Source organism: Aythya fuligula, chromosome Z, assembly GCF_009819795.1.
Source record: "Aythya fuligula isolate bAytFul2 chromosome Z, bAytFul2.pri, whole genome shotgun sequence".
Classification (NCBI taxonomy): Eukaryota; Metazoa; Chordata; class Aves; order Anseriformes; family Anatidae; genus Aythya; species Aythya fuligula.
Window position 1 is genome coordinate 26136446 of NC_045593.1, and position 12926 is coordinate 26149371.

Below are 12926 nucleotides of genomic sequence, written 5' to 3' on the forward strand. Positions count from 1 at the left end.
TACACTTGCAATGAGTTATGAGTGCTGTCCGTTAGCAGCAGGTACCTTCAACTTGCTTGGACAGAACTATTGGTAAAAACTGAGTGGCAGGTGGTAGATGTCCAGAACTGGACAGTAAGACAGTGAGCAAAAACATGGACTGTGGCAAGAGTGATGAAACACAGACTGCCAGCAATTTTTCTCTCTCACTTGCAGACTGATGTGTGCAAGTGAGAGAGAAAATAGCTCAGATGAAGGTGTTGAGATCCAGCATATGAGTGAGATCTCTGCAGAGCCTCTCAGTTATGTGGCATTAAAATGTGTATTCATGAATATTCTCAGTGGAAGGGACAATATTATTTTGTGTAAGGCAAATAACTTCATTGGTAAGTAGCTTCTTTCTTTGTTTTGTTTTTTGGACTGTGCATAGGTAAGGAGCAAACAATATGGTTTAGGTCTTTGTCGGGCAAAGAGTGTCATTAACACTGTAAACACAGACAGCAATTACACCTGTATTTTTTCCCATTCTGGGGAGTACTTTCGTTCTACTCATGTTTCTTGTGTGTGTTGTGAGAGTAGACTGCCAATAATTAATGTTTTATTCATTCTTATTTAGAGAGGATGTACTCCATGGCCTAGGAAGTATGGCTATCTATTACAGGCCAACATCTTTGGAGATGACTCAACCTAACAACATATCAGAAAAAAAATATTTTTCAGGTTCAGTTTGTCCTTTTCTTGTTTCTGACATGCTTAATCACTGCATCAAAGAAAGGTCCTGAATGCACATGAAGTTCTAAGAAAGGTCCTGAATGTGCACAATGGTCTATCTGATAATCTTACAGCTTTAGAGTATGATTAAATATTGAAGCATCTTTCCTTTGCATGAAGAAATAGGGTATTCACCATGGCAAGAAAGGCAGATAATAATTGATAAAGAAAATAAATTTGTATCACCTAGTTCATTTGAGTAAGATGTAAGAATACTAGAATAAGAGTAGAAGAAAGTGAGGCTGATTTCATCGTATGGTGTGACTCAATGAAGGTAAGTGAAGGTAAAAGAGATCTGTGGGTAGCATTATAAATTGGTGTTTTCTGTTTAATTCAGGTCCTGAGCTAAGTTCCAGATTCACTAATATGTCTTTGCTAATTCCACATCACTGCTTGATCCCTGTCTTGCCAATCTACATACAGAAGTCTGTCTTTTCATACTCTTTTTCCAAAACTAACAGCCTTGGAAAGTACTAATTCAGGCAAATACTTAATATTTTACAGTGAGTTTAATGAACAAGTGTGCAGGGAATGCAGAGGAAAAACAGTCTTTCAGACTAGCTTTCTTCTGGAATATGGTTACTGAACATGTGTTTTCTTTCAAGACTCTGGAGGAAGTGCAGCATTTCTGTTTTCACTTCTTGTATCTTTAACCCCCTGAGTGCAAGGATTCATTTTTAACCTTCTGATTGAAATTTCAATTGCATTTCCAGGTTACTAAACAGGAAACATGGCTTGTAGCTATATTAGAATGATCTTTTTAGGATCATCTTTTTTAGGTAAAGAGGTGTGACTGGATGTAAGCATCACTTCCTGACTTATGACGATCATTTTAAAACTCACAGTAAGGAAGAGAATATAAATCTAGCACACAGAGTCTGTTTGTTTGAGGCGCTGAGGACTATACTATACTGCTAAGAATTGGAATTAGCAGTAATGTTCCAAGAGTAGGCCCAGGGAGTTATGTGAAGTTAAGGCTACATTGTAGAAAAAGAAAAGAGAAGAGAATAATATTTCCTTCAAAAGGAGCTGAGCTAAGTTCACAAACAAGCAGATTCCTCCATATTTCTACACACTGAACTGAAACAGCTGAAGGAGCCAAAAAAGGACCATTCTTAGAGGTGATTCCTCCTACATGTATTAGTTCAGCCTTCTGGATATGTAGGGAAATGTGGAGTCTCATTCCCTCAAAACAAACAAACAAACAAACAAACAAATATATATGTATAATTGCCTGAAGGAGTTTGTTTTCCACTTTTTTTTTTTTTTTTTTTTTTTTTTTTTAAAGAGATTACCAAATCCTAATGGTGAGTGTCAAATCTTATTGCTGAATGTTACTATGAAGCTAGAAGCAAGAGCATGAGCATTGAATTTTAACTATTTGTAGTTGGCCTTTGGGTAAGAAATGCAGTTTCAGATAAAAGGAATGGAATGGTAAGAGAAGAAAGGTAGCAAAGGTTGACTTAGCAGCCATGGCTGCCCCACTCTTCTGAGAGGATTACTAGAGGATCCATCAGGAAGGAAGTCTAATGCTTTTTCATCTGTAGCTAGTGTTGTGGTACATGCCTTTAGAAGGGCACCAGCTAAAATCAAACACAAAAGAAGAAGGCTTCCCCATATATCATCCATTAGCAATTCCTTTGAGCACTCCAGAAACCATGAAACTCCTGGTTCCCTTTTTAGGAATCTGTACTCAGCAATCAATGCAATGCATACCAAGTGTTGTAGTGCATGCTCCTAACTGACAAGGTACTAACATGACTATAGCCAACCTTGTTAAAGGGTGCAAACACAATGAATAACATGCTTTCAAGAAAAAAAAAAGAAAAAATTAAAAAAAAAAAGTCTGGTAAGTGAAGATTTTCTATCAACCTGTCTCGAGTAAAACTAATAAAAATAAAATCTGGCAAAAATCAAAACATGTGGTCTGTTTTGCTGTCAGTTTTAAAACAGCTGACCATCATAGTAAGTACCATTATAAATGCTATCCAGTTTCTTTGTCATTAGGGTATATTGTACTTTTTGTCATTGCTGTCACAGGCATGAGTTATTTCAGATTTACAGGAGAAGGACATTGGACCCTGTGTCTGACTTCAATTTACTTAACTAATTTTAACTAATTTAACTAACTTTAACTAATTTTCCTGTTAGAGGTCAGTCAGTCAATTATGTGTGGTTGTTAGCTCTGATACACAAATACTGTCAAGTTCAGTTCTCTGTGTGTATATAACACAGTTATGTTGCCATATAAGGCAGTATATGGTATTCTCTTTTGAAGGTATATGCAAATGACCTCTTAATTATAGGTGCATCAAGGGTATATATAGGCCACTAAGTGACTTTTTGTGTGAGATATAAATGAACAGACATAGAAAGGAAGTGAAATTCCTACTGTCCAATGTGTATTACCTGAGATCACTTCAGAAGCTGCAAAAAAGATGCATTCCCTTAAGACCAGACAGCTCACTTCTGCTTATAATTTACATAACATTTGCATTCAGATCTCCAGGGATCATATTTTTCTGTTTCAGACTGTGGAGTACAAGCATCTTACCAAGTATTTATAACTTGAAATCACATTCACTCCTTTTGTCTTTATGGGATAAATCTTAATTGCATTCAAGCCCAAACCACTTGATTGTTCAAACAGCTTTCATGCTGGCTCACACATCAGTTCAAATGTGTTGAGCCAACTGGCTAATCAATTATTGAGATTCTAGTTTTAGTTTTAATATGGTGGAAATATTTGTGGATTTTTTCATTTTGTTCTCTTCTGTTTACTTTTTCTCCTCTTTCCTAACCAGTATTCTCTTTAATCCATTTTCCTACCTTCGAACATTCCCTCTAATCCTGGACCATGCAAGGTCCACATTGCTGGGCACTTTGTCTTTACTAATCTCCTCTGTTGCTATATTCCAAGTACAATGCAGGTTTTCAGGCTGCTCACTTCACTATATCCAGACTTAATCATATACTTACGATGTGGCCAGGAATTAGGATAAGAACCAGCATTGCAAACAGCATAATTTTACAAGTAATGAGATTTTAGTGCATTAACCTTGAACTAGAACCTTCAAGAGTTGAGTCTTATTGTTCTGTGGACCACTTCCTCCACACTGATCAGGTGGCACAATGCATTGGATCTGGATGTTCTTCTATATTATATACAGAGTTGGACAGACTATACTACTTGAAGTGGACAGTGCACACAGCAAGACAATGTAATATTACCATTGCTGTTGATTTTCACTCAGGATATGTACAGAGGCTTCAGATTTCAAAATAAGATGTAAAGTAAACACAAGGAGGTGGACATATACAACTAATGAATGGCACAGAGAAGTGGGGCCAAAGTCAAATACGATTCTTACTAGGGAAAACAGCCTTGAAATAATAAGACGCTGACTAGTGGACAAAAGCCACAGGTGCAAAAGTAAGGCCCATGTTTTATTCTTAACCTGGAACATGGCGAAAAATAATTCTTCTTCCCCCTTTTTAAACATCATTTAGAAATTTAAAATACATCTTTTAAATCATGGTTGGATATACAATATTTTATGTCAGACATTTTGACTGTGTATGTTGTAAAATAAACATACTTCTTAAACGTTCTTTTTTTTTTTAATTGTTTTTGTTTTTGTTTCTGTTTCTTTACCATATTTTATTTATTAACATCAAAAAATGCCTAGTAATTTTCAATATTTATGCTTTTTAAATTAAGCCCATTTTCTCATTTGTTAATACTAGAAACCACACCCTGGGCTAATTTTTTGTGCTACAATATATAGCACAGGCATTTGTTCAAAATCAAAAAACGTAACTTCCACATTTAGTAAATAAATAGTGAACCTTAAATGTAATAAATCATCTTGTATAGACTGTCTTTTACTGACTCTTTCAACACAACTAAAATGACAACTGACAAAATGCAGAGATGGATATTACTACCCAAAAGTAAGTAGTTCTTACATATGAGAAAGAGAAAACAAAAGTGAAAAAATCTATCTTACTATATACATTGACTTTATCTGAAAGCCTAATTTCTTTGGTAATAATTCAGCCACCTAATAAAAGTTTTTCTTTAAAACTTGAAACTTTAGATAGTTCATCAGCTGATAGAGACTGTCTTAGCTTCAGTGAAAGCAAAGCCAGTTTCTGTAATCAGCAGATCTGTCCCTTTTGTCTAATAATATTATAGATGAATCTACATTTAACTTTTAATGCTAACACTTTAAAGAGATCTAATAACATTTTTACAGGGCAGTAGGACAGGTGGGGATGTCTTTATTGCAATCCATGACAATTCATAGCATATGGCTTAGAAGGAACATATATACTAACATTTACTCTCCATCCTTACACTTGGTCTCATAAAGATATGACCATTGCCTACAGCCTTGGCATGGTTTCTTAATGGCTTTTCCAAGAGCTGTTTGAAAGTGTTAAATGGTGAGATATCTCTATGATATTAAAAATCAGCTGAGTAAACGGTTGTATGAAGGAATGTATAAACTATGAAAATAATTCAGGTTTTTATTATTGCTTTTCTTTGTTTTGATATTGTTTAGAAAATGTTTTGAGAGATTTTAATTACACTATACTCTATGTTGAAGTTATGACCTGACTAAATTCAATAGGTGGCATTCTGTGACAGAGAAATATGTATTAGAATTGTAAATACCAAACAAAAGTGTACCAAACAAGCTTCTCTGACAGCATTTTACTTTTCATGGAGTCTACTGGCTTGATTCTTCCCTTATTCATACTTACAATAACGTAAACACTGGTTTGTATTGATCTACACCTGGAACAAGACACATTCACAGTTTTAAAATGGCAAAATATTCCAGATGCCACAAAGGAGAAGAAAAAAATTGTTTGTTTTATTTTGAGGACCAGCAACAAAGAGTACTGATGCAATCTATACAGTTTCCTGATTAATGCTGCATGCATTGATACATATAAGAACAATATTTCTTGCACCAATACTGCTAAGTATTTGACTTGCATGTCTGCACTGTTACAAAAGCTCATAATGCCGTGACCAAATTGAACTTTTTTTTTTTTTTTTAAATAACATGACCACTTGCATTTTAAATATCTAATTATCAGTATGATTTTTGTCTTCCTGGACATGTCACTGGAAGTGTTTTAAGAGGTAGCTTTGCAGTTTGAAGTTAAGTGAAGTGGTTTTAAATAGCAAAGTATGCAAGCAAATGAAAGTGAAATCTAAAACTTTCATACAGTATTTTCTAAATCTCTGCCACTCTTTTTCCATGTTTGATTTCTGCCATCAGAGCACTCTGATAAGCATTGAGAATCTGAAGCCTTTGCACCATCAAACAGTAGAGCTCACATTTTACAAATAAATAAATAAACAGTAAATGGCTTTTTCCGGTTACATCAACACCTGTGTTCTTGTGTCAGGAAGCCGAAGTCCTACCAGACCTCCACATACTAGAACAGTAGAAGCAAGGAGAATAGGGATTGCTTTGGTGATACCAACAAGGGAACCAAATATTAAGTTTCCAAGTACAGCTGCTGCTTTGCATAGCGCATTCAAAAAACCAAAGCCTGTTGCCCTAGAAGAAAAAACAGAATAAAGTTAAAATGAATGTAAGAGTAAAAACCTTTGAAACAAATCCTCAGTGGGAATAAATCAGTATAGTCCTCTATTTTAAAGTGAATTTATTACAAGGATTCTGTACTTGATCTTTATAATGTGAAATCAAAACTCTACTGTAACAGCATTTTATTGAGACAAATTCATTCTGCTAACTTGGGGACAAAAATATGAAATGAATAAGTGAACAGGCAAGTTTGTACTTTCACACAACGACAAAGGACCTACAAACAGAAATTCAATAACATTTAAAATGGTGGATCAGTAGAGAGGAGGTGAGAAATCTTTCAAGAGCTACATAGTGATATCAGGAGGTCACCAAAATAAAAGGATGAGCATCATGGGGTACTGAATAAAAATTGTTTTCTTACAGATGATATGCATGTTCAATGCTTTCTCAAAAGGGTTATAAGACCTTTAATAATTACAAATGTCTGTCTCTTAGGGTCAAAGAGAATGAGGCTTTAAAAACAAAAAACAAAAAAGACCCTGCTTCATGCAGAAGAGATACCTAAGAAACTTCAGACAAAAGGGATTGCCAATAGAAAACACAATACGAGCAACTCAGAGGTGCTTATGCTTTGTGGAGGTATTATTTTAGAGGTATAATTTTTGGTAGCGAGCACATAGATGTACTATGCAAACTGCTACCCTTTTAATTAAATGTGTTTTGACGTGACAGTATGATTCATAATTGCAAGAAAAATAATTGTCCTAAAAAAAGTGTCCTAAAAAAATCGTCTGTAAAATGGCAAAGTCTTTAACATTTCCCAAATCTCTAGGAAGTGAAAGGGAGAATAACTGTTTGAAGCTCACACTGTGCTCACTGGGACAAAATAATAAGAATCACAATGATATAAACTTCTTTTCAGAACAAACAATTTTTTTTATTGTTAATATTAATTATTGCCATTAGAAGGAAAAAGTTCCCCAGTCCAAACAGAAAGAATTGACAGAGAAACTAATGGACTGGGTGACTAAGAGGTTACTTAGTTATTGTAGTGAAATTCTATGTAAAGGAATGGAAGGTCCTATACTCATATACAGTCTGTACTCAAAAGTAACTATGATGAACTTCTGCTACTGTAGCTCATAGAATTATAGAATTGTTTGAGTTGAATGGACCTTAAAGATCACCTAGTTCCAACTTCCCTGTCACTTGGAGGGATGCCACCCAGGTGATCAGGTAGTCCTGGGCCTCATCCAACCTGTTTTTGAACATTTCCAGGGATAGGGCATCCACAGCTTCTCTGGGCAACCTCTTCCAGTGACACACCACCCTCTGAGTAAAGAATTTCCTCCTAATCTCTAACCTAAATCTGCATTCTACCTTGTCTGACTGAGCAAAAAGTTGCTCTCCGTCTTTTATATAAGCCCTATTTAAGTATATAAAACTGCAATAAGATGGCCCTGGAGCCTTCTTTTCAGACCCGAGCCCTCTCAGCCTTTCTTCATAGGAGAGGTGCTCCAGCCCTCTGATTAACTTCATAGCCCTCCTCTGAACCCATTCTAATAAACCCACATCCTTCTTGTGCTGGGAGCCCCTGGATACACTGCTCCAAGTGGGGCCTCACAAAAATAGAACTGAGGGGGACAAACCCCTCCCTTGACCTCTTTCGATGCAGCCTAGGATTCTTAAAAGTATCCCAGAGAATCAACCTAAAGTAAGCAGACTTTATCCCAAATGACAACAAGGTTACAACTGAGAGGTTTCTCAAGGTTTTTCACAGAAATATTTTTATTTTGAAAAAGAAAGCCTAACAAGGGAGAAGACCCTCTACCTCAGGCAAACAATGGATGTAGCCACAGCCCACAGTGTCACTAGTTTATGTTTTCTTCTGCAAATCCAGTCACTGCATCTTAAGAGAATTGATCAGTCAGTCCCTTTGGTGTCCTACATCTAAGTCATATCTCCTGGGAAAGTTAAAATATCCTGTGTAGAAGAGCTCACCAGCATATTGGGGTTAGTAGCACTAGCCATGTCCTGAATTTACACAGAATCACAGAATTTCTAGGTTGGAAGAGGATGCTGTTGGCCTTCTTGGCCACCTTAGCACACTGCTGGCTAATATTCAGCCAACTATCAACCATCACTCCCAGGTCCTTCTCTGCCTGGCAGCTCTCCAACCACTCATCTCCCAGCCTGTAGCTCTGCTTGGGGTTGTTGCGCCCCAGGTGCAGGACCCGGCACTTGGCCTTGTTAAACTTCATGCAGTTGACCTCAGCCCATCAGTGCAGCCTATCCAGATCCTCCTGCAGAGCCTTCCTACACTCAAGCAGATCGACACACGCACCTAGCTTGGTGTCATCTGCAAACTTACTGAGGGTGCAAACATTTATTTATGTGATATGCTGTACTTCAGAATTGTACTGGTCCTGTTATATTTGAGGATGCTGCACCAAAGGAATAATGAAGGTGGATTGGTACCCTTCTGGTCTATTTCCATATATTTCTGGCCCTAGTTTGTTCTTAGATGCTGAAATCTAGTTAATCAACAGGGTCAACTTCAGAATCATTTGAAGTAATGGTATAAAGTAATGTTTATTTTTTGAGTAAACATAATTCCTTTTTGTGCAATATGTTGTACCCATGCAGATACTGCATGAAAAGAAACATTAATAATATCTAGGGAAGGAGAGGCAGGTCATTGGGATAGCAGAGCAGAAACTACACAGGAAATGAGCTGGGGAAAAAAAATAATAGCAAAAGGGTCTCTAATATGCCTCCTGAATGGTCAAATGGCTACTTTTTTTCTATGTTTGATTAAACCTGCATTACTTACGTAATACTCAGGGCCTAAAAAGGTAAACTTGCACATGGAGGTGAATATCTTCAAAACGACATGCTCTGCTGCCTGATGATGCAGACCAGTGAGGTCTGTCTGAGAGTGCACTGCTGAGAGCACCAGAGGAGGGACCTTTGGAAGAGTTGCTTGAGAGCCTTCCTGTCAGGGAAACATTTGCAGTAATTCCTTGAAAATGTTTCCTCAGAAGAGGACTGATTAACTTTTAGGAAGACTTTTGGAGAAATCCAGCCAAAGAAGGACTGAGAAATGTACTGAAGGAAGTAGCAAAGAGCCATCCTACTGGAGTAATTTTTCAAAGTCTGTGGTCAAGTGTCTACCACAGACAGATTTGTACTACCAGGCAGACTAAGCTGAGCATCAGAAGTGTACCTGTAAAAAACTGACCAGAATGTGAAAAAGGTCCTGACAGGGAAGACTGATACATAGCCATGCAATATATATGTTGCAATACGCAAACATGAGAGCAGAGTCTAATAAAACCTTTGCTGCAGTTTTTGGGAAAGTGCTAATGTACTGGAAGTCTGCAAATGATCAAGGACTTACAATGTGCCATCTCAGGATCACAAATGAGTTAAGTGAAAAAAAACACAGAAGTGCAAGGCCATTACTAAATACACTGATCTACACTAAGTTCATCAGTTACGGGGCAAAACACTGGCATAAGAATATCTTTCTGACTGTCAAAAATCTTTGGCAATAATTGTCAAGAAAGTCAGTAGAAAGAACCCCTTGTTCTTTTAGAGGATGTCAATAAACCCTTTGGGCAAATCAGTAAGACAGTCCTGGTGAATCACTGTGGGCTTGCCTTAAAGACAACAAAACAAAACGAAATAGAAAAAACTATAGAATTTAGTATTAATAGGAAAAAATATTGAAGTCCTATAAAAGTGCCAGGTCTCACAGAAAGCTGAGTGTTAAAGAAAAAGAATTTTCCCAGTATTTTACTACTGGTGCTAGGAAACCTGTGACAAAGAAAAATACCGAGCTTCCTTTCACCCAAGTCTCACATAACAAATGGCAAGAATCCAAATGGTTAAAAATAAAGGGATTATCCAGGCCTTTAGATTAAATGCGCTTATTTCCTAGTTGCCAAATATGCTCCTTCTTAGACCAGGTGCTTGTGTTCTTAAATAAAGTAGTTCGGGTCCACTTTTGTGTTGCTTATGGAGCACCTACCTCATAACTTCATTTTCATGCTGTAGAGTTCTACTGAATGTGTAACACAGTCATTTGATATCCCTCTTGCCAGACCTAGTGCTAAACTAGCAGCACTTTACAAAAGACTCTGAGTAAAATTTTTGTGGGTTTTGATGACTTGCAAATCCTATGAAAACAGTAAGTTTCTGAATGTGCTATGGATAATTTTCTAATCGCCTGAGGATTAATTTTTCTAATCCTCCTTTTCAAAAATAAATACACAGGTCATAGTCTTGCCAATTACACCATATAATGTGCAAGTAAAATCAAAGAATGTGCCTTCCTGCCTTAGACTTGCTTGAGAAACTTCATAGGTGTGGTATTTCATGCCTTTAAAACACCAGCATGCAATTTCAGCAAAGTGCAGTTGAACTGCATCCACAGGATGGCAGTAGAAAATAGCTGCCAGAAAGTCTGCTATAAGTTGATGACTGCTGTTATGACTCAAACGACTAGAATACTTCTCTTCTGACAGCCACAACAATAAAAAGTTGGATTTAAGATAACCTATGAATAGGTTTTATTACTCTGGGGACTCAGAAAGAGGAGGAGAAGATAAATATAATGAACTGAAGATAGGTGACTTAATTCTTAATTATGACCAAACCTTTATGAACTTCTTTCAAAGGTATGAAAAAAGGCAAAACAGAATGAAATCATTTTATAGCACACCTTGAATTCTAAATATTCCTGGCCATGTTTCAAACCCTGATGCCTGGCAGCCTTAGCAAAACTGAAGAATTGTTGGTTATCTGATGTAATCTGATTTTGATTTACTCTGCGGGAGATACAAGGATTCCACTTTCTGCTTATTTGGCTTATTTGTTGTAACCATTGTTTGACAAGAGTCTTGGCTTATAAAGTCAATTCTTCCCAAGTTAGCTCACAAGAAGACACTTAATACTTATAGAAATGTAAAAATTCCATTTAAATGTCATACAAATCTCCTGTTACTTTTTTTTTTTTTTTCCAGAGAATTTTAAATCTCTTCTATTCATATTTGTATTACAGGCATAGCTAGAAAATTATGCAATGTTGTTTCAGGTCCCTTTGGCACAAAAATTACAACACAATCTGTAATTACATCATCATACAATATATTTTTTTCCACATTACTCTGCCAATGCACAGAACAAAGGCAGCTTGAGGGATAAAGCATGATGTAGTGAAGGAAACTTGGTTTCCCTCATGTTGCAGAATTTGGAAGGTACACAGATGGGATTGGGACTGCAAGATGAAAAAGCAGAGTCTCATGATTAAGCTAGTTGAATGCTGTCAGAAGAACAGTTACAAACCCCATTCCCATAACAGAATTTCTATATGATGCTAGCAAGTCATTTAAGCTAACTAAATAGTCATTAAGTATGTAATTCACATTTTATGTCTGCTCAGCTTAGCACGTTCAGGTTTGTGTCATTGAAGTGCTGAGCAGGGGAATTTATATTTTTAGCCCATTCCCTCTTCTGAAATTCTCAGTGATTGGGTTTCCAGGTCCCACATGAAATAAATCAGGCACCTAACATCATTTTTGACAACATTATCATTTTCCTCAGTGCCTTAATTCCTGCATCACCTCCCTCCAAAGAACAGCTCTGAAAATACAGAAAGTTTTTGAGAGTAGAAAATCACTCTATAAACACTCAAAAATGTTCACAAGATTATTAATAATTCTTCTTTAGAGGAGAGCTTTCGAATACATGAAATAATTTGGTTTGGCTCTCAAGAGGGCCACAACTGACCAAAAACTTCTCAGAACCTGCTGACTGTTGAGCATTCCAGAATCACACAAGCCATTAAGAAGATAGACAAAAGCCGAGATAAAGGGTAAGGACAAAAGATGAGATAATACTAGTATTTATTATTATTATTAATTATTATTATTATTATTATTTTGTATTATAGAACAGGATTAAATTACTGGTTTATTAGAAATGAGCTTACTTATAACTGCTCATCATCAGTGTCCTTTAAAATCTTTGTATTGAAAAGTAAGTAATAAATTAAATACTGTTTTACAATGATTATTCATTACTAAATGTTTTATGTGAAAGACTGAAACATACCTATAACCAGGATTTGTAATGTATTTTCTACTTTCTAATGCAACTTCCTCTCCCTGAAAACCACTTGACATGTATACAGTCTCCAACATGTCTTATTTTATTAGTTCCACAGATTAACTCAGGTTTTCTAAAGAACATTTAGATAAAAAAAAAAAAAAAAAAATGACAATGGCATAAAATATAGAATTCTAGAATCATCCAGGTTGGAAAACACATATGACTTAGCAAGTCCCACCACTAAACTATGTCTCTCAGTATCATGTCTACATGTCTCTTAAACACCTCCAGGGATGGGGACTCCATGACTTCCTGGGAAACCTTTTTCAACAAATTATTCCTAATGTCCAATCTAAACCTCTCCTGATGCAACATGAGGTGATTTCCTTGCATCCTATTACTTGTCACCCAAGAAAAAGAGATGAACGTTCTCGTTGCTGCAACGACACCCTCCTCACTGCAACTTCCTTTCAGGTAGTTGTAGACAGA

At 36.4% G+C, this 12926-nt stretch overlaps 1 protein-coding gene across 2 annotated transcripts in view; it reads right to left on the reverse strand.

Moving 5' to 3' along the window:
- Positions 1 to 5525: 5525 nt before the first annotated feature.
- The window catches only part of SV2C (synaptic vesicle glycoprotein 2C), a 105605-nt gene continuing 98204 nt past the window's right edge, over positions 5526 to 12926 (reverse strand). For both annotated transcript variants that reach the window (XM_032205476.1, XM_032205477.1), the window contains one exon: positions 5526 to 6332. In XM_032205476.1, coding sequence (XP_032061367.1) covers positions 6149 to 6332 — 184 coding nt within the window. In that variant the 3' untranslated portion in view covers positions 5526 to 6148. The remainder of the gene's footprint in view (positions 6333 to 12926) is intronic.